Source organism: Macrosteles quadrilineatus, unplaced genomic scaffold (genome assembly GCF_028750875.1).
Source record: "Macrosteles quadrilineatus isolate MER2022 unplaced genomic scaffold, UCM_ALF_1.0 Scaffold_3__2_contigs__length_128488019, whole genome shotgun sequence".
Taxonomy (NCBI): Eukaryota; Metazoa; Arthropoda; class Insecta; order Hemiptera; family Cicadellidae; genus Macrosteles; species Macrosteles quadrilineatus.
Genome location: NW_026542596.1, coordinates 69515586 through 69537832, shown reverse-complemented (window position 1 = coordinate 69537832; position 22247 = coordinate 69515586). Strand labels below are relative to the sequence as shown.

At 40.3% G+C, this 22247-nt stretch overlaps 1 protein-coding gene across 1 annotated transcript in view; it reads left to right on the top strand.

Annotated features, from left to right (window-relative positions):
• Window positions 1-22247, top strand: part of LOC128990573 (translation machinery-associated protein 16 homolog) — a 29436-nt gene extending 7189 nt beyond the window's left edge. Inside the window, exons 4-5 of the mRNA XM_054413007.1 lie at window positions 956-1107; window positions 21997-22247. Of these exons, the coding sequence (XP_054268982.1) occupies window positions 956-1107; window positions 21997-22241 (397 nt within the window). The 3' untranslated portion in view covers window positions 22242-22247. The remainder of the gene's footprint in view (window positions 1-955; window positions 1108-21996) is intronic.

Sequence of the window (22247 nt, the reverse complement as noted above, 5' to 3'; positions counted from 1 at the left end):
TTTACATTGGTTTAGACCCGGTTCACACGAATGACATACCTAGCAGACTAGGCTTGGACTAGGTAAGCACTAGGTAAGCACGACTGGGTAGCGGACCACAGGATCACACCGGTTCACACGAGCGACATGTCTACGGACTAGGTGAAAATATAGATATCAAAACCACTCGGTTCCATCACTGGTGCACAATGAGAACAAAGGTAAGAATGCGAGCTGCAGCTCGACTACCCGATCGCTCGTGTGAACGCTCCCATAAGGCTACATGTACTGCTACGCAGTTCGACTGGGCGACTGGGTAGTTGCCACGACGGACTGGGAAGCGGGGCCCGACTAGGTTTTGGGACATCAAGCTCGAACACAACTAGCTAGTCGGTGTCCTAGGCTCGTGTGAACGGCTCCATTTGATCCTGTGGTCCGCTACCCAGTCGTGCTTACCTAGTCCAAGCCTAGTCTGCTAGGTTTGTCGTTCGTGTGAACCGGGCCTTAGAGCAATAGAAAACAGATTTTTCTTTATGGCTTTTATTTTTGTTGAAAATGGACAAATTGTTTTGAAATACTAATAAGACATAAAAGGACTAAAAATTATTGTGTTAGTAGAGAAATTTAAAAATTTTCATCGCCAATGAGTTAAAAACTTAGGATAAGACAACTTTTTGTTTCATTAGATTAGCATCATTCATCAACAACAACCAAGTAAAACCATCCTTATGAACCAATTTCAAAGTATTCAATTTTTGAAACAGGATTTTAAAAAGGTTATCTTTATTTCATTCAAAATGTTTCCAAATACAATCTTTTCATAAAAACAACAATAATCAGTCGTTGAATTTAAATTTGGTAGTAAGCCGTTTACTTTTCAGAAAATGTTTTGAACTACTATTTGAAACAGTCTTATGTACTCCAATTTAATCGTTCAATTAAAAAAAAACATTTTTAACAAACCATAACGTTTTAGGTACCTGGGAAGATTTGATGAAGAATTGGAACAAATACAGTTGAAGCATTCTGTAGGTCAACGGAAAAATAACAGGCAACATGCTAGTAGAGAAGATGTCATCAAACTGACAAAAAAACAAGAAGAAGAGGAATATAATGCAGCCGGAATAGGTGGGTACAGAAATACAGTATTTATAAGTAATTTTTCCTCATCTAGTGAAAACACTGAAACAATTCTTTAAAAATGTGTTAAGAGAATCTCAAAGACCATGTCCTACATTGATGTTACTAAATGTGTCAAGATTGATGTTACTAAATTTGATAAGACAATATGAAAAGATAAACCACTGTTTGTGATGGACTAGGCAAAACCAAAAGCTTAATATAATTTACACAAACTAAATGGCCATTCGCTGGTGCACTCACCCTGATAACTACTAAATGTTTTATAAAACTATTTATTTTTCTCAACTTGAAAAATATTGTATGACTTTTTTTATTTATCACACAGGCTATGGTAGGGATAAGCATCGATAGGCCAACAATTGATGTAGGCTGCCGATAACAATGTAGAAGACATCAATGATACCAGGGCAAAAATATTGATAGGTAGTTAAGATGGTTGTCAATTTGAGTTTTTTGTCCTCTTTCTGCCTCACCTAATTAATTAACATCGCTACCAGCGAGACATTCTAGATTGGCAATTTCTCTTCCACATTTATTTACAAGATGAATTATCGGTATTAATTGATTATGCAGGAGGCTGCTGAAACGTATTTAGAACAAGTACCTCAACAATGTAAATAGTCATCTCAATCTCTCTCTACTCTTGTTTAAGTTTCCTCCAGTTTGAAATATTTTTGGAGTGTTTCAATGGAAGAAATACAAAATTCAATTTCATTCCAATACCAACATTCAACGTTTCATTAAAACTAATACATTTCAGTTATGTTGAAAAGATATTACAATATAAATAATTAAATTATATACTTATTTATAGTATACTAGCAGAGTACCCGTCCTTCGTCCGGGGTTGATGTATGTTTAAATGGTGCTTTTTGAAATCTGAAATGAAAAATCGTGTAAAATAAGATTAAACTAGTTAACCGCCCGTGCTCCGCCACGGGAATATTGTCAGCAAAAAAAGAAATAATAATTAACAAATACTGTTTATCTTTGTATTTTATTTAGGGGCTGTTTAATTTTTACATGAAATAGAACTGATAGTTTGCCTGTATAAACTATTTTATGTTAATCAAACCGATATATTATTTTAACCAAATGAATGTTTTATATTAATTCGAGTTTCATTTGAAAAATAAATAGTATACGAACTGGGCAATGCTGATAACCTAATAAGCAGCTATTTATGCTATTTAGATAATTTGCTCAAGTATATTCCTTTATTCGTAGTTTTTTTTTTCATTACATTTGTTTTATGGAATAAAGATAGTCACTTAGCCTACATGTAAATCACGCATCAGCAGTTGGTCGCATTTCACGAATCTTTGACCCATACTGTGAGTAAAAGCTGTGTTTACGTCGTATATATAAAGTTGGGCATACTTTGTTCAATGTTAGAGGGTATTAACGGTCCAATTTGATGGAAAAGGAGTCGTGGATTTTAAAACTATGTAGACTACCACTACCAGAAAGATGTTGATTCAAGTGAGACTTAGAACTGGCCATTTCAAATGCAGATTTGTATTATATTTTAGTCAAATAGTTTTTTGTCTCTTTTGACCGTTAATACTTTTTTTTATAGTCACTGTTGATAAGATTTTCCATAAACTCACAATGTTGATAAGGAGTTCATTTTACCTTCCCCTTGTGACAACATAAGGAAAAAATATTTGTGTCCCAGTTGTAACATATTTTTTTTTACTATGTTACTAAAGTGTATTTTATTTAATAGGAAATAGCCTGAATACTAGAATAAGATTACACCTCAGCTTGAAAATAAATAATTTAAATATTTAAATTAGTTATCAGAAATTATTACTTGAGAAAATTACCTATATGATTAGTTAATTTTATGTAGTGGGGAATTAGTACAAGTTTAGAGTGTTTGAAAAGCCCGCCAGTCCAGTTGACAGTGTTTAACGTGTAGGCCACCGACCATGCGCCGTGGACTCTTTTGGCCGGACCGGCGTGTCGATTCCTGCACACCACCGGACATGCGCACAAGCGGCTAACCATCTCTGCGGCCGCGATCGACTCCAGGGGGTCGGACAGTTGATCTACGACTCTAAATCCGAGCAGTTCGAGTTTTAACCTTCTTAGAATCCTTTTACGGCCGGCGTGAACCCTTGGAGTAATTAGTGTCCTGGAATTCATCTGGCGAAGGTAGGAGACGGCAATCAAACATTACCTAGTTTGTATTGATTTTCACTATTTTATCAACCTTCTTAAACCGTTAGTTCGTCAGCCTAACAGTTTGCTAAGTATCCGCTAATTACCTACTAATTGTCTCTTAACTGACACTAGCACTCCTCTAGCTAGTTGGTCAGCTTAATACTCCGCGAGATCCCTGTACTGACGCTAACCTTCTTAAACCGTTAGTTCGTCAGCCTAACAATTTGCTAATTATCCGCTAATTACCTACTAATTGTCTGTTAACTGACACTAGCACTCCTCTAGCTAGTTGGTCAGATTAATACTCCCCGAGATCCCTGTACTGACGCTAACCTTCTTAAACCGTTAGTTCGTCAGCCTAACAGTTTGCTAATTATCCGCTAATTACCTACTAATTGTCTCTTAACTGACACTAGCACTCCTCTAGCTAGTTGGTCAGCTTAATACTCACCGAGATCCCTGTACTGACGCTAACCTTCTTAAACCGTTAGTTCGTCAGCCTAACAGTTTGCTAATTATCCGCTAATTACCTACTAATTGTCTCTTAACTGACACTAGCACTCCTCTAGCTAGTTGGTCAGCTTAATACTCCCCGAGATCCCTGTACTGACGCTAACCTTCTTAAACCGTTAGTTCGTCAGCCTAACAGTTTGCTAATTATCCGCTAATTACCTACTAATTGTCTCTTAACTGACACTAGCACTCCTCTAGCTAGTTGGTCAGCGTAATACTCCCCGAGATCCCTGTACTGACGCTAACCTTCTTAAACCGTTAGTTAGTCAGCCTAACAGTTTGCTAATTATCCGCTAATTACCTACTAATTGTCTCGTAACTGACACTAGCACTCCTCTAGCTAGTTGGTCAGCTTAATACTCCGCGAGATCCCTGTACTGACGCTAACCTTCTTAAACCGTTAGTTCGTCAGCCTAACAATTTGCTAATTATCCGCTAATTACCTACTAATTGTCTCTTAACTGACACTAGCACTCCTCTAGCTAGTTGGTCAGCTTAATACTCCCCGAGATCCCTGTACTGACGCTAACCTTCTAAAACCGTTAGTTAGTCAGCCTAACAGTTTGCTAATTATCCGCTAATTACCTACTAATTGTCTCTTAACTGACACTAGCACTTTTCCAGCTAGTTGGTCAGCTTAATACTCCCCGAGATCCCTGTACTGATGCTAACCTTCTTAAACCGTTAGTTAGTCATCATACAGTGTGCTAATAATCTGCTAATTACTTGCTACTTGAATCTTAACTGACGCTAGCACTCCTAAGGCTAATTGGCTTTGATATTAGAACATAGTACAGGTATCATAGAGTACATTGCTGTATATTGCTAACCTCCACTAACAGTCCTGAGCTTATTGACACCAACCTCCCTTTGTTGGTTAGCAGGGGTGCCCACAGGGGGGTTTGATGTCGCAAAATGCGACATCAGAATTTTATTTGGGGGGGATTTTGTGATTTTGGGGGGGATTCAAGCCTGTGGTTGGTTAAAAGCACATAAAAGATTAATCAGATAATTTTTACGACCTCCTTAATTTATTACTGGGGTAATTATGCAATCAAAATCCCGTTTGACATTTTATCTTGATTAATACATCATTTTATAATTGCTATAAAATATATAGATACTTTTATCTATGCTTTTATGTGGATGGATTTCCACTTTCTGACTCGTATCATGTTTGACAGTGAGAACAACTCCATGCCAACTGCTGTCAAAGGATTATGGTTGCTTATTAAATTGTATCTGCAATTTGAGTTTGTTTTAACCTTTCATTATGAACTCATTCTCAAATAGTCTCATTGCCTTGAGGACCTATTGATGGTTTTATAGGTTTGTTTATTATAATATATTCTTGATTCATAAAAAAACCAGTATTATGATAATGATAATCATTTTGCTATTTTTACAACATGAAAAACAACATGAAAGCTTGTGATAATATTTTGGCTCTCCTAAATAATTATGCCTGGGTCATTTATTCATTGGAAGAAATTGACATACAGTACTGTGACATTTAATCAAGGTTTTTGATAGGCTATGTGTTTACGTTAACTTCAAGAACTGAAACACATGATTATGGATTAATTAAATTGTATTTGTTATTGTATTTTCTTGAATCTAGAAAGAGCTTCAAATAAATTTTACTAGTCTTAGAATAGATATATAATTATTTTTTTACGCCACGCTACACTATTTTGACGAACTTCCCATGCAAGGATTTAGTCCAGAAAACAGCTGTTGTCCTTAATCAAATGGGGTTTCATACAGTACTACACTGTACTGTAATGAGTTTTGCTGGACACCAATCAGCTGATTATACTGTAGGGCCTATTTGGGTGGCAATGAGTGGTTATAACAAAAACACCTCTAGTGATTTTTAGTCCTTTAGTTGGTGGTAATATAGGAATTTGAACGGATTTAGTAGTATGGCGTAAACTATCGTACGTCACTCGTCCAAAATGTGTTGGCCGGACTCGTATAAAAAAAACACTACTCGACTTCGTCTCGCACGGGATTCAGGACTAGTAACGTAATATACTATTTTACCACACTATGATGTTTTTAACTGTTTTACATAAAGGTACATTAATTGGTGGCTGAAAGTTACGTTTTGCAGGCCATGCCAGCTGTCATCGTCATTTGGGGATCGAGCAGGGTTTTACATCCCTAGGGCCGCAAAATCAGCTGCCCGCTTTAAATACACAATCAGTATCCATAGCATTGCAATAGAGTTGTTTTATTGTCACCGCTGCCTAGCGACTATTCATTATTGTTTTTGCTGATTCCTCAAACTATTTATCCACATGACCTTAAAGTTGTAGTTGTGTTGACTATATCAGTGTGCAGTGTATTATCATTGAGGTGAATTAGTGGCAATAGAGTATAGTGTGGGGTGGTGAATAATAGCGTTTGTACCACGGACTGAAATGGTTTTTCAGTTCTCGATCGTTTTAAGTCCTCAACCTCGTATCGGACTTAAAAACTACCTCGAACCAGCAAAACCTCATTTTGGCCCTAGGCACTAAATATACTATTAAGTTTAGGCCTAGTAATATTTTTGAGACTGAATATTTTACACCTATTTAAAAAGGACCAAACTCAGAAGTGGATTAAAGGGCAATTTAGAAAATATCTCAAACTTTTTGACATAACTTTAAGTACTTTCTCCCCTACAATTTAATATGGTAAAAGAATTTTTTATGTAAAAAACCTGATCCCAAAAAAGTGGTTTTCGAAGTGATGTGTGTGTCTGTCTGTATGTGTGTATGTATGGTACCGAGCTACAGACCACGCCTGTGGTCCGAGTCCGATTTTGATGAAATTTGGTATTTTAGGTACCAATCCATGGTCTCTCCAGATTTTTTTTTCATTTTGGATTTTTAATAGTGATATATTCCATTACCCTATAAAAATAATGGATAAATAAAATTTTCTCAGAATTGGCCCGAACGATTTTGATTAAAAATTAACATGTTACACTCTTTGACTATGGCCAATTTTGATTCAAATTGTGTGCATGTCAAAAATCCAACTCATTTAAATTAAAACTAAACTAACAAATAGTTTGCTACTAGAGTTTTAAAGGAAAATTGTCCATTTTTATTGGGTTTAAAGTTTGATTCAAACGCTTAAATTCCCATAAGTTTAAAGAAGTGTCGGGGGCACCCCTTCCCTCCCCGCATTATAAACATAACTATGGGTTAGCCCCCAGACCTTCCGGCATGGGTATGGTTAAACAACGAATTTGGGGGGGATTCTGCGACGTGAGCTTTGGGGGGGATGGGCACCCCTGTTGGTTAGTCAATCGTGTCCTTTCTACTCGACAAACGGCTATTTCAAATTATATCAATTAAAGTATTCGAGCTGAATAGTCAAGAAATTTGTTAATTATCACCGTTCACCAGTGTAAAGTCATTCAATTTTTCCGATCAACGTAATTGATTATGATGTTATGATGAGTGGTTAAACCACCAACACCTGTGGGCTGGCCTCGCATGAGAAATACCACACTCTGAATCAATTACGTATTTTATTTTAAATTGTCCATATCTTTCAGTAATCCTAATTTGACTTGGAAGCTTTAATCCATCTATCCCAGAGAGATTAGAAATTACCGAAAGTATTCAGTAATAAAAGGTTTGCCCTTATCTTTGTTTACACATTCGGCCTAATATTATTACAAGATTATCTGATAACTCCCGATTAACTCTGTCCCCTGGAATTTTCTTAGATAAAGAAACCCCACACTGCTAGACTGTCTATCCGACGCTCAAATCTATTTAAATTCTAACGTACACAAAAATGTGCGTTACAAAATGGCGCCCGAACAGGGACTTGTAATAGGGAATTTGTGACTTGTAAGCTCTCACTTAAATAGGAAGTTTCCCAGTCCACCTCTTGTTCTACTCCTGAATATTTCTCCGTGGTTGTTTGTCCTGTATATAACGACCCTTTCCATATAATCCTAGTAGTATCCCTGCTAAACTAAACGCTTTTGCAAAAGTTTTCTCTGCTTTGCCGCTTGCCTGCTACAAACCTTGAACTAACAATGGACAGTTCATTGATGTTTCCTTTGAAATACTTGATCAAACCTTGGAATAATCTTCTCTTCATGGGAGTGAATGGAAGTGACTCAAAAAATGGCCGATCCTCGAAAATTCAACCTACAACGAGAATAGCTAGTGCTCCTACCACCACTAGTACATCTTCGCGGGTGACACCAACAACAAGCGCTCACACGTTGTCTCCACCACCGGTAACGCCTTCTCCGTTAGCAGAAACTTCTACCGCAATGACGACAGAGATACCATCATCCGGCTTGATATCGACGACACCGTCAACAGCTACGGGAGCTATCCCTAAGCAACTAGTTACGTCAATAGACCAGACCCCGGCTGCAATGACTGCTAGTTGCCCCGGTCTACAGATACCACCCGCGAGAACTGATACTATATCCCCTAGCGAATCGGATCCCAGAACAGGATGGATCTATCTTCTCAGACGACATGAACTTGAAAATGAAATGTTGAAGTTTAATTTATCCATTGAAGGAAACGTGGATACTCTTCGAAGAAGGTTCAGCTCATTCATCCGAAACGGGGGAAATTACGAAGAAACATCAACTCTGACGGCAACCACACAACCTCCTGTACACCCACTTGGCAGAGTAGCGAGTGGACTGCTTCAACCACCATCCTATGACAACACCCAAGTTGCCTCCGCATGGAGACCACCCATTCCAATATCTCGTCCACATAGTATCCGTAGTGCCGAGGAGATAAGTATCCGTGAAATGCTAGGCCTTCCCCCTTCTGCAAGCTTCCGAGAGGTACAAGAAAAGCTCAAGGTGTCGTCTAGCCACGAAGGGACCTCCCCAGTCACAAAACCGCAAGCTACTTTCCATCCCTACCACGAGGGAAACACCGATCTAGGGCCACATTCAGAATTTCAAGAGTACTTATTTCCTCGATCATCTCAGCAGAATCGGTCATTTGCGAATTTGGAAAAACAGAATGAAGTAGAAGCTAACAACTTCTCCCCGAACACTAAGACCAAGGACGTATCCCAAGTCTGCACTCAGGTCAGGAAATGGGGCCTTAAATTTGACGGTGACCACGACGCAGTGTCATTTATGGAGCGACTGTGCGAACTACAGGAATCATATGACATATCTTGCGATATGCTGATGAAGGTGTTACCAGAACTCCTGAAAGGTGAAGCCCTTTTCTGGTATAGGAATATTAAGTCCTCTTTGAACACTTATGACGACTTTCTGACCAGTTTTAAGGAACAATACTACCCCCCGGACTATTTGAGAAATTTGGACCTGGAAATCCTAAAAAGGACACAAGGTGAATTAGAACCAATCAGAAAATTTACGGTTGCTCTCACCACCCTTATGCGTCGTAGAGGTACCTTTTCAGTGAACGAGACACTGAACAAACTTTACTCAAACATGAGACCAGAGTACAAGCTTATAATGCGAAGAGAGAATTTTCACACGGTTAGAGACTTTCTTCATCAAGCTGAAGGATATGAACTTTACCTCCGGGAGAAGAAAAATTTTCGACCACCCCCGAACCCTGCTCAAGCGTTAGTGCCGGAAACAGCCTACAACACTAAAACTCGCTCATCAAACGTTTTCAAGATAGATGCCGTAAGTCAGCCTTTAAACCATCCGTCCCCCAGTGACGAATCACAGTTCACAGGAAAATCTCTACATCCCCCACCAAGATTGCAACCCAACCGGAGTACAAACAATAGCCACAAGGTAGCTCGGACAAAATTGGTTTCGCACCAGGCGTCTCCCTCACCAGCTTCTGCACCTAATACGAGATCTTCATGTTGGAACTGCTTGAAGAGTGACCACTTATATCGAGACTGCCCGGTGCCGAAGATAGTTCGCTGTTTCAATTGTGAAAAACCTGGACATGCGTATAAGGAATGCCGCTTACCAAAGAAACTAAGATGTGTCCATTGTAAAACCGAAGGGATTCGTACCATAGATTGTCGATGTCTATCGGGAAATGTGAGTCGAGGCCGGAACAGCAGAGGCAACCCGAGTCTCGAGAAGGAGAAGCCTCAGAACTAGCCAGCTGGAAGAAATGGTTGGAATTTATAAAGAATTTCAGTGTAAATAATTTTACAGAGCACGAATCTGCGGACACTCGGCCCTTCATCACGGTTGACATCAGCGGTAAAGTCTTTAGAGCACTGTTGGACACGGGCTCGATAGCTACTATTGTGGGAGAAAAGGTAGCTCAACATTTGATTACGAGTGGATATCAAGCCAAGAGATCAAATATCTCGCTAAGCCTGGCTGATAATTCTCGTGCGGTGGTAAACCAGGCTTTTGAATTCACAGCCAGAATTAATCAACATCAATGCATCATACGAGCACTCTATTTACCTCAGCTAACTTCACCGATGATTATTGGTATGGACGTTATCCAGGCAGAGAAATTGATCCAGATACCGAAGTATATACCCCCGAAGCAACAGTCTATGAGAAATGAGTCACCTTCCACAAATGCGATCTCAACTCTAACCGAAGTTCAAAATCAGCGTCTCCAGGAATTTTTGAAGAAGGAGCTGGAGCTATTCAAAGACGTTCCGGGCCGCACCACGCTGTTACAACATCAAATCCGTCTAAAATCGTTCACGCCGATTAAGCAACGATATTATCCCCGGAATCCGGCGATGCAGGCCGTGATTAACGAAGAAATTGATCAAATGTTGGCGGAGGACGTCATTGAACCATCTTCAAGTCCGTGGAGTTCACCTCTAGTACTCATCAAAAAGCCCTCTGGGAAATATAGGGTTTGTGTGGATCTGCGTCGGGTGAATCAGTGTTCGGAAAAGGATGCATATCCCTTGCCACAAATCAATGCTATACTCGACAAGCTGCGGGAAGCTAAATATATTTCAACCATTGACCTACGCAATGGATATTGGCAAGTGCCTTTGGAGGAGAAGAGCCGACCAATCACAGCCTTTACGATTCCAGGCCGGGGATTATTCCAATGGAAGGTCATGTGCTTTGGACTACACTCTGCGCCAGCGACATTCCAGCGTTTGTTGGACCAAGTAATCGGACCTGAGTTTGAACCCCATGCTTTCGCCTACCTAGACGATCTCATTATTGTCTCCAAGGATTTTGACCAACATCTTGAAATTCTGAAATTGGTATTCAAACGACTGCGTGAGGCTGGGCTGGTAATGAATGTGGAAAAATGCAACTTCTGCCAACAGAAATTAAAATATCTGGGCCATATTGTAGACGACACAGGCATTGGTACGGACCCCGAGAAGGTACAATCTATTGTTGATTTTCCAGCTCCAAAGTCCGTAAAAGGAGTCCGAAGTTTTCTTGGCCTGGCATCTTGGTATCGGAAGTTTGTTCCTGATTTTGCCCGGATATCAGCACCACTAACAAAACTGCTTAAGAAACATGGTCAATGGGATTGGCGTGAAGCTCAACAAGAAGCGTTCGAGACTCTGAAGCAAAAGCTTACTTCGGCTCCGATATTAAGCTGTCCAGACTTCACTAAGCCTTTCACCCTTCAAGTCGATGCCTCAAACGAAGGACTCGGGGCTGCATTAACCCAACAGTTGGATGATGGGGAAAAGTTGATTGCTTTCGCAAGTCGTCTTCTTTCTGATGGCGAGAAAAAATTCTCCACTACCGAAAAGGAATGTTTGGCACTCGTCTGGGCCACTCGGAAGTTCCGACCATACATAGAGGGATACCATTTCACGGCTATATCGGACCACCAAGCCCTAAAATGGTTGATGTCACTAGAGAAACCATCTGGGAGACTGGCTCGCTGGATCCTCGAGCTGCAACAACTGGACTTTGACATAAAATACCGGAAAGGAGCTCTACATAAGGTCCCGGACGCCCTTTCTCGTTACCCGACGTTAGAATGCCCTGAAGTAAAGGGAGAAGAAAGAGTATTAAGCTGTGCGACCACTGGAAATACCACGAGGTCAATGCAGGATAGCGTAGTGGACCCAAAATATGACACGAGAAATCCCCAGAAGGCTAATTGGCTAGTTGACATTAGGGAAAAGTTAACGAAAGGAAAGTATGGAAGGAATTACACCCTTCGAGACGGGAAGGTGTACAAGAGAATTAAATCTCGGTCTACTAAGGGCGATTCTTCGTCTTGGTGGAAACTGTGTGTCCCTCCAGATCTTCAAGCCTCAGTACTGAAAGAAACTCATGACTCCCCTACTGCGGGACACCTTGGGATGTTCAAAACCATACAGAGATTAACAGCCCGCTATTACTGGCCCCACTGTCGGAAGGCTGTCAAGGACTATGTGCGAAAATGTGAGATATGCCAACGGCACAAGGTGGACCAACAGAAAGCCATTGGGAAGATGCACTTTCGTCAACCTCACGGTCCTTGGTATACCGTCACTAGTGACCTCGTCGGGCCGCTTCCTCGTTCTCGCAAAGGAAATCGCTTTTTACTGGTGTGTCAGGACTCTTTTACCAAGTGGGTGGAGCTAGCACCTTTGACAAATGCTACTAGTCATCAGGTCTCCAAAAGATTCACGGATCTTGTCCTACTACGATATGGTGCCCCGGAAGTTCTTGTCACCGACAATGGCACCCAATATACCTCTAAGATATTTTCCGCACTAACTCAGAGTTGGAACATTACTCACCAGTTTACTGCCCCGTACTCTCCCCAAGGAAATCCGACAGAGCGAGAAAACAGAGTGTTAAAAACAATGATCGCTCAATACGTGAAGGGTGATCATCGCGCGTGGGATGACCACCTTGACAAATTTCGATTTGCTGTTAACACCTCAGTTCACAAGTCAACAGGGTATACCCCTGCCATGTTAAATTTCTGTCGGGAACTAAAGCCACCTCACTCACTCTACGGCGCCTTAATGGAGGAAGGTGCCAATGAGAATGTTTCTACAGACGATAGACATCACCAACGCATTCAGCTGATGGAGCGATTGAAGAATAAGTGCCAAGCTAGTCTGCAAGCATCGCACAACCGTCAGGCCCGCTATTACAACCTACGTCATCGTGAGAATCCATTCCAAATTGGTCAACTTGTGCTAAAAAGAACGCATGTTCTCTCTTCGGCTATTGATCACGTAGCAGGCAAGCTGGCACCAAAATTTGACGGACCATTCAAAATTATCGCAGGGATAGGGCGAAACATGTTTAGGCTGGAATGTCAGGGGAACCAAACTACCTGCGTGGCTCATGCCAAGGACCTTAAATTGTTTCACTCCTAGACACCTCGCACTCCTGCACCGCGGGTGTGTCGCCCCTTCCTCCCTACTAACCCGACGATTGTCGTATCCTACTGATCCCGACACACATTCACTTTCTGTTACAGGCATGGAGCGAGAGCTTATAAAGGTCCCAAAACAGGAAATTGACAAACTGCGTCTACTACCCTTGTCAGATGGTGAGAAAGGGGGCTACCTAAACGATCTGCATATAGACAGCTATTTGCGTCTACTAGAGCGGCGAAGTCGCCATACCCCCGGACTACCAAACACCATGTGTATTGACTCACTTTTCCTGACCGACCTACGGAGGAGAAGAATCGATGCCGCCACTCGGCGATTCAGGCGAGTGAACCCCTTGCTGCCGGAGCTCCTGCTGGTGCCACTCTTCATCCCTGGAAAGCCTGTGGGGCACTGGGCTCTGCTATCGGTACACCCAGAAAAGAAGCAGGTTCACGCGTATGACTCGATGGGATACAAACACCCCCAGGAGATGCGACAGCTATTTCACGCTCTGCAGAGATACGCGCGGGTGAATGACATTCCCTGGTCCCCGGAAGCCTGGCATCTGCAGGACACCTCTGATTTAGGACCACGTCAAAAGAATGGAGTGGACTGTGGAATCTTTGTACTATGGTTTGCTGAGCTGCTGTCCAGGAAGCAACCCATCCCGCACGCTCCCTTCGAGTTGGACACCAAGTGGTGGCGTAATCACATAGTCGAGACCCTAACAAACCAACATTTGGGAAGCGTAAGTCTCCAAGGAGAAATCCCAATAGACCTGTCCGGTTGGGAATGGATGGAAGAGGCATCCAAAGGCAGCGCACCTTCCCCCTCACCAGCCATGGATTTGAACACCCTGATGGAGGCCCTGGGCGAAGCCTGCGACTCACCCATCGACCCGAAGCCAGCATTGCAGTCAGGGGAGGAGGATTGGGAGAAGGTGATCGAGGACGCCTTAGTCGGAGTAGCTGAGGGAGATCTTCTGCCTCCACCAGTCGTCGTCGCTTCGCCTGCCTCCCCTTGCTTGTCAGTCCAGGCGTCAGAAGAGCTTCTGGAAGACATGGACTGTACGGCCACTCCGGAGCAAGAAGAGGCTACGACCAGCACTGTCCCGGACGAACCCCATGTGGCCACTCCGAGGGAGGAGCCGTCGACGTTCCAGCCCAGAAGGTGGCGGCGGAGGAACAAGAAGAGGACAATTTACCTGCCCGACGGCACCAAACTGCGGGTGCCCAGAAAACTTTTGCTAGGTTACTAAAAAAAAAAAAAAAAATATATTTATATAAAAAAAAAAAATAATAAATAAGGCCCAGAGAAGTTATTTTGTTTTAAGGTATCTTTTTCGTTTTAGAAAAATGATTATTTTTAGTTAAATCTTTCTGATGTTGTTACCAAGAAGTGGTAGAAGTGAATAAGTTCCGGAGCTGTGATTCTTTTTTGTTCCTTTACGTTAGAAGTGATTGTTTTTTGTTCCTTTTTCTGTTTTTGTATCATGGATATTTTTAATTAAGTCTTTACCCAAGGAGTTGTCAATTGTGTTAAATGTTTGTCTAGAGTAGGATAAGAGCCAAAAAGTGTAAGGCTACTAGGAATATATTTTGTTTACTTTGGGAAAAAAGGGCTACATTATTTTATTTCCAAAAAAAAAATATACCTTACATTATACCTATGAGTGGAAGCACCCTACCTTTCCGGTGGGCCCACATCTATCCTTCCCTACTCCCGAGATAGTTTTAGTTCTTTTTTTTAAGGGTTTTTTTGTTATAGAAGTTGAGAGGAGAATGTAACATATTTTTTTTTACTATGTTACTAAAGTGTATTTTATTTAATAGGAAATAGCCTGAATACTAGAATAAGATTACACCTCAGCTTGAAAATAAATAATTTAAATATTTAAATTAGTTATCAGAAATTATTACTTGAGAAAATTACCTATATGATTAGTTAATTTTATGTAGTGGGGAATTAGTACAAGTTTAGAGTGTTTGAAAAGCCCGCCAGTCCAGTTGACAGTGTTTAACGTGTAGGCCACCGACCATGCGCCGTGGACTCTTTTGGCCGGACCGGCGTGTCGATTCCTGCACACCACCGGACATGCGCACAAGCGGCTAACCATCTCTGCGGCCGCGATCGACTCCAGGGGGTCGGACAGTTGATCTACGACTCTAAATCCGAGCAGTTCGAGTTTTAACCTTCTTAGAATCCTTTTACGGCCGGCGTGAACCCTTGGAGTAATTAGTGTCCTGGAATTCATCTGGCGAAGGTAGGAGACGGCAATCAAACATTACCTAGTTTGTATTGATTTTCACTATTTTATCAACCTTCTTAAACCGTTAGTTCGTAAGCCTAACAGTTTGCTAAGTATCCGCTAATTACCTACTAATTGTCTCTTAACTGACACTAGCACTCCTCTAGCTAGTTGGTCAGCTTAATACTCCGCGAGATCCCTGTACTGACGCTAACCTTCTTAAACCGTTAGTTCGTCAGCCTAACAATTTGCTAATTATCCGCTAATTACCTACTAATTGTCTCTTAACTGACACTAGCACTCCTCTAGCTAGTTGGTCAGCTTAATACTCCCCGAGATCCCTGTACTGACGCTAACCTTCTTAAACCGTTAGTTCGTCAGCCTAATAGTTTGCTAAGTATCCGCTAATTACCTACTAATTGTCTCTTAACTGACACTAGCACTCCTCTAGCTAGTTGGTCAGCTTAATACTCCGCGAGATCCCTGTACTGACGCTAACCTTCTTAAACCGTTAGTTCGTCAGCCTAACAATTTGCTAATTATCCGCTAATTACCTACTAATTGTCTCTTAACTGACACTAGCACTCCTCTAGCTAGTTGGTCAGCTTAATACTCCCCGAGATCCCTGTACTGACGCTAACCTTCTTAAACCGTTAGTTCGTTAGCCTAACAGTTTGCTAAGTATCCGCTAATTACCTACTAATTGTCTCTTAACTGACACTAGCACTCCTCTAGCTAGTTGGTCAGCGTAATACTCCCCGAGATCCCTGTACTGACGCTAACCTTCTTAAACCGTTAGTTCGTCAGCCTAACAATTTGCTAATTATCCGCTAATTACCTACTAATTGTCTCTTAACTGACACTAGCACTCCTCTAGCTAGTTGGTCAGCTTAATACTCCCCGAGATCCCTGTACTGACGCTAACCTTCTTAAACCGTTAGTTAGTCAGCCTAACAGTTTGCTAATTATCCGCTAATTACCTACTAATTGTCTCTTAACTGACACTAGCACTTTTCCAGCTAGTTGGTCAGCTTAATACTCCCCGAGATCCCTGTACTGACGCTAACCTTCTTAAACCGTTAGTTAGTCAGCCTAACAGTTTGCTAATTATCCGCTAATTACCTACTAATTATCTCGTAACTGACACTAGCACTCCTCTAGCTAGTTGGTCAGCTTAATACTCCGCGAGATCCCTTTACTGACGCTAACCTTCTTAAACCGTTAGTTCGTCAGCCTAACAATTTGCTAATTATCCACTAATTACCTACTAATTGTCTCTTAACTGACACTAGCACTCCTCTAGCTAGTTGGTCAGCGTAATACTCCCCGAGATCCCTGTACTGACGCTAACCTTCTTAAACCGTTAGTTCGTCAGCCTAACAGTTTGCTAATTATCCGCTTATTACCTACTAATTGTCTCTTAACTGACACTAGCACTCCTCTAGCTAGTTGGTCAGCGTAATACTCCCCGAGATCCCTGTACTGACGCTAACCTTCTTAAACCGTTAGTTCGTCAGCCTAACAGTTTGCTAATTATCCGCTAATTACCTACTAATTGTCTCTTAACTGACACTAGCACTCCTCTAGCTAGTTGGTCAGCTTAATACTCCCCGAGATCCCTGTACTGACGCTAACCTTCTTAAACCGTTAGTTCGTCAGCCTAACAGTTTGCTAAGTATCCGCTAATTACCTACTAATTGTCTCTTAACTGACACTAGCACTCCTCTAGCTAGTTGGTCAGCTTAATACTCCCCGAGATCCCTGTACTGACGCTAACCTTCTTAAACCGTTAGTTCGTCAGCCTAACAGTTTGCTAATTATCCGCTAATTACCTACTAATTGTCTCTTAACTGACACTAGCACTCCTCTAGCTAGTTGGTCAGCTTAATACTCCCCGAGATCCCTGTACTGACGCTAACCTTCTTAAACCGTTAGTTCGTCAGCCTAACAGTTTGCTAATTATCCGCTAATTACCTACTAATTGTCTCTTAACTGACACTAGCACTCCTCTAGCTAGTTGGTCAGCTTAATACTCACCGAGATCCCTGTACTGACGCTAACCTTCTTAAACCGTTAGTTCGTCAGCCTAACAGTTTGCTAATTATCCGCTAATTACCTACTAATTGTCTCTTAACTGACACTAGCACTCCTCTAGCTAGTTGGTCAGCGTAATACTCCCCGAGATCCCTGTACTGACGCTAACCTTCTTAAACCGTTAGTTCGTCAGCCTAACAGTTTGCTAATTATCCGCTAATTACCTACTAATTGTCTCTTAACTGACACTAGCACTCCTCTAGCTAGTTGGTCAGCTTAATACTCCCCGAGATCCCTGTACTGACGCTAACCTTCTTAAACCGTTAGTTAGTCAGCCTAACAGTTTGCTAATTATCCGCTAATTACCTACTAATTGTCTCTTAACTGACACTAGCACTCCTCTAGCTAGTTGGTCAGCGTAATACTCCCCGAGATCCCTGTACTGACGCTAACCTTCTTAAACCGTTAGTTAGTCAGCCTAACAGTTTGCTAATTATCCGCTAATTACCTACTAATTGTCTCGTAACTGACACTAGCACTCCTCTAGCTAGTTGGTCAGCTTAATACTCCGCGAGATCCCTGTACTGACGCTAACCTTCTTAAACCGTTAGTTCGTCAGCCTAACAATTTGCTAATTATCCGCTAATTACCTACTAATTGTCTCTTAACTGACACTAGCACTCCTCTAGCTAGTTGGTCAGCTTAATACTCCCCGAGATCCCTGTACTGACGCTAACCTTCTTAAACCGTTAGTTAGTCAGCCTAACAGTTTGCTAATTATCCGCTAATTACCTACTAATTGTCTCTTAACTGACACTAGCACTTTTCCAGCTAGTTGGTCAGCTTAATACTCCCCGAGATCCCTGTACTGACGCTAACCTTCTTAAACCGTTAGTTAGTCATCATACAGTGTGCTAATAATCTGCTAATTACTTGCTACTTGAATCTTAACTGACGCTAGCACTCCTAAGGCTAATTGGCTTTGATATTAGAACATAGTACAGGTATCATAGAGTACATTGCTGTATATTGCTAACCTCCACTAACAGTCCTGAGCTTATTGACACCAACCTCCCTTTGTTGGTTAGTCAATCGTGTCCTTTCTACTCGACAAACGGCTATTTCAAATTATATCAATTAAAGTATTCGAGCTGAATAGTCAAGAAATTTGTTAATTATCACCGTTCACCAGTGTAAAGTCATTCAATTTTTCCGATCAACGTAATTGATTATGATGTTATGATGAGTGGTTAAACCACCAACACCTGTGGGCTGGCCTCGCATGAGAAATACCACACTCTGAATCAATTACGTATTTTATTTTAAATTGTCCATATCTTTCAGTAATCCTAATTTGACTTGGAAGCTTTAATCCATCTATCCCAGAGAGATTAGAAATTACCGAAAGTATTCAGTAATAAAAGGTTTGCCCTTATCTTTGTTTACACATTCGGCCTAATATTATTACAAGATTATCTGATAACTCCCGATTAACTCTGTCCCCTGGAATTTTCTTAGATAAAGAAACCCCACACTGCTAGACTGTCTATCCGACGCTCAAATCTATTTAAATTCTAACGTACACAAAAATGTGCGTTACACAGTTAGTCTGTTCTGACTCAAAATTCATAGATTTGCAGTACTGACAAATCCAATCTAACGACCCCAATTTAAAAAAAATTGGTATTTTTTTAGAAGGGACTTCCAGAGCACATTTAACACCATCACTGCTCTTTACCTACTTAGTTCGATGGTTCACATTCCATACTCAAACTTAAACTCAATTACCACTTTCCTTCGGATCACTTTGCAGGAAAACTAAAACATTTTTGTGTCCCAGTTAGTCTGTTCTGACTCGAAATTCATAGATTTGAAGTAGTGACAAATCCAATCTAACGACCCCAACTCAAAAGAGTTGGTATTTTTCTGTAGGGACTTCCAGAGCACATTTAACACCAACACTGCTCTTTACCTTTTTAGTTTGATGGTTCTCTACATTTTTTTTCGTTTGGTATGTCTCTTTACGCCCGGTTAATGATTACATTTTCTTTTTCTTTTTATACTTTTCACACCCTGGGGTTAATGATAAAGTTTTATAACGCTATAATGACCCGAGTCAACATTGCCATTAAACATCAAGTCGTCACATACTTCTTCGCCAACTTCCCTGTGTACTTGAAAAAAAATATTCACTGATATATTGTAGTTCCACGTATCCAAGCGTACTCGCCATCTCGAGAAGGTAAAGTTTGGTACCACTGAACGTCTAACACTGATCTTGAGTAAGATTTGTCACCTACTATAAAATGTTTGTACGTTTCCCACTCATTAGCAATTATATGTACAACTTGCAAGCGGATTTCCCCATGATTATTCTGGTGGCCGTACAAAATAAATTATATTGATCAAAACAATAAGTTTCCGTTCCCTACTAAGGGTATTATTTCACATTCCATACTCAAACTTAAAATCAATTACCCCTTCAGATCACTTTGCAGGAAAACTAAAACATTTAAAAAATAAGTTAACAAACACTTTCCTTGATGAAAATCGTGTGTTTACAAATAGAAACTCCAAGTTTAATAATTGCATACTGAAAGTGAGGTTATAAAAATAATAACAAATGTCTGACAAACATTAAACAGCTGACAAATAATTTATAAACTGTGTATTATATTCTTCAATAAGAATTGTATTGACTCAACCTTTAAAGGGCTGTAGGTCGTAGCCCTTAGAAAAAACGTAAATTCTAAGGAAGTTCGGCAAATCTACACACTATCCCCTTTAATTTGAGACATCTTGTAGATCGGTCCAGTAATTACTGAGAAAACAGTGTTACAACTGTGTATTAAATATATAGATTCCAATAAATGTACCAATCAAAAACTTTTAACTTTCTAGTTACAGTACATAAAATAACATTTTCAAACAATAAAACAAATAAAAAACTCAAAGCTTTAACTTGCTTTTAATTTTTAAATGATAAAATCAAACATAGACAAACATTAATTTATAACATGTGGTTAATATTATGGTTGAATGAAATTAAACACGTGATCTTGCTTCTAAAAAGCATTGCTCACTTAGCATTGATTATAAAAATATCTCACTATATACTATGTGAACAAACAAAAACATTAACACTCTTACTACTAAAACAAACATACTTAGCCCTAAACATTGGTGTAAAAAAACATGTGTACTTACCATCAACGTCAAAAAGCGTCAAACATCAGTGGAAAAACATTGATGTATCGTAAACATCGGCTATTAATGCTCATTGATTCCTAGGACATAGATTTCCAACAAGATTTCTAGGACAAAGAATAAAAGTGTCTAACATTAATTTAACACAAGAGGTTCTACCCACGAATTCATGGGTAAACAGAAGCCTAAATTAATTTAATCAACTTTGACCTTCCCTATTTCATTTAAAGGGCCCAAGTTCGAGAAATTGTCATCTGAAAGGATGTTAAAGGCAGTGGAACCTTCATACCTTACGTCTAAGGTGGCCGAGGTGGGTACGGTTGTATCTGAACTTGCCGCTCTCTTTCACGACGTCTTTAATACTTTACTTAAATACTTTTCAATGAATTGGCGACCTGTTAAAAATCGGTGATAACCTCTTGGAACGAACAACATACATGGTTTGTTAATGTCATATTCATCGTGTTTCGAACACCTTTAATCACTCACTTGAATCAAACAGCTAGAAATAGCTTCACTGTCCATTCACCGCACCTCTTTTAAGAACATAAAAGTAAATAAAAAAATAAGTAAACAAAAATGTAAACAAACAAACTATATTGTCAATTGCATTGGCCAGCTGTTGTTCACTAAATTAATCGAATAATGTTAACTTCCAAAACATGCAAGGCGTAGCCCTTTGGAAATCAGCCTGTGGGGCAGAGCCCTTAGGGAATTCGTCCATATCAATACTTTTCAGCAAATCTACACACTCTAAGCTTCATTTTGATATGCCATATGCCTATATTTTTATATGGTAAATGGCCTTAAGCGTTTACATAAAATTTTATTGTATCACTTTAATAATATAATAGATTAACATTACCATTTCATAGTAAGGGCGAAACGTCTGCCAATAGTTTAGTAGGGACGATGCGGTTGACGTCGAAAAACACCATGAACTCTTATGACATCGGCCGCGAAGGCCTACGTAAGAACATTATGGAAAGTATACTGTTTGATTTATATATTTGCGTGCAAGTCTAAGCTTAAGTATCATCTTGTGCAATAGGAATTCTAAACCTTGTTTATTTTTTACATTGGTGTGCGTGATTATTTTCTAGATAAAGCTATGTGTCAATAGTTCATATGAAAATAGCCTACTACAAATAATGTGCAATTTGAAAATACATCATCCCTAGAAACAATGTTGTTAGGGTGCCAAATGACAATGTTTCAGGGAGTGCACTCCGAATCTGTGTTTCCTCTTCCTTTTATAGATATTTAACAAATAGCAACAGTTCCTCTCTCATTAAAAACAAAAAATGTCATCCCAACAGTTAGAAGTCGCTCTAGTGCTATCACCTCTTGCGACCAAGTTGCGGCGACTGAGTTGCCTAGTTGTGACCGTAGCCTAAGGGTTGAGATAGTCTTAAACAGATTTAATTCATTTTCAGAACTACCCAATCTTCTCCTACCAGTCCAAGTAGAGTTTTTGCGCAGATGGAATGGTGAACTCAGATTTCTACAGCAGTTCAAGCTAAGAAGATTTTCCAGAGAGTTCCTGAAAAGAGGTTGTTTAAAGAGCAGACCAGCTAGTCCTGTAGAATCTAATGAGAATGGTCAAGACATCAATAAAATAGACACCAGAATAACGAATGAGTTAAGTAAAAACAACATGGAAATCGATGAAAACAAATAAAAATAT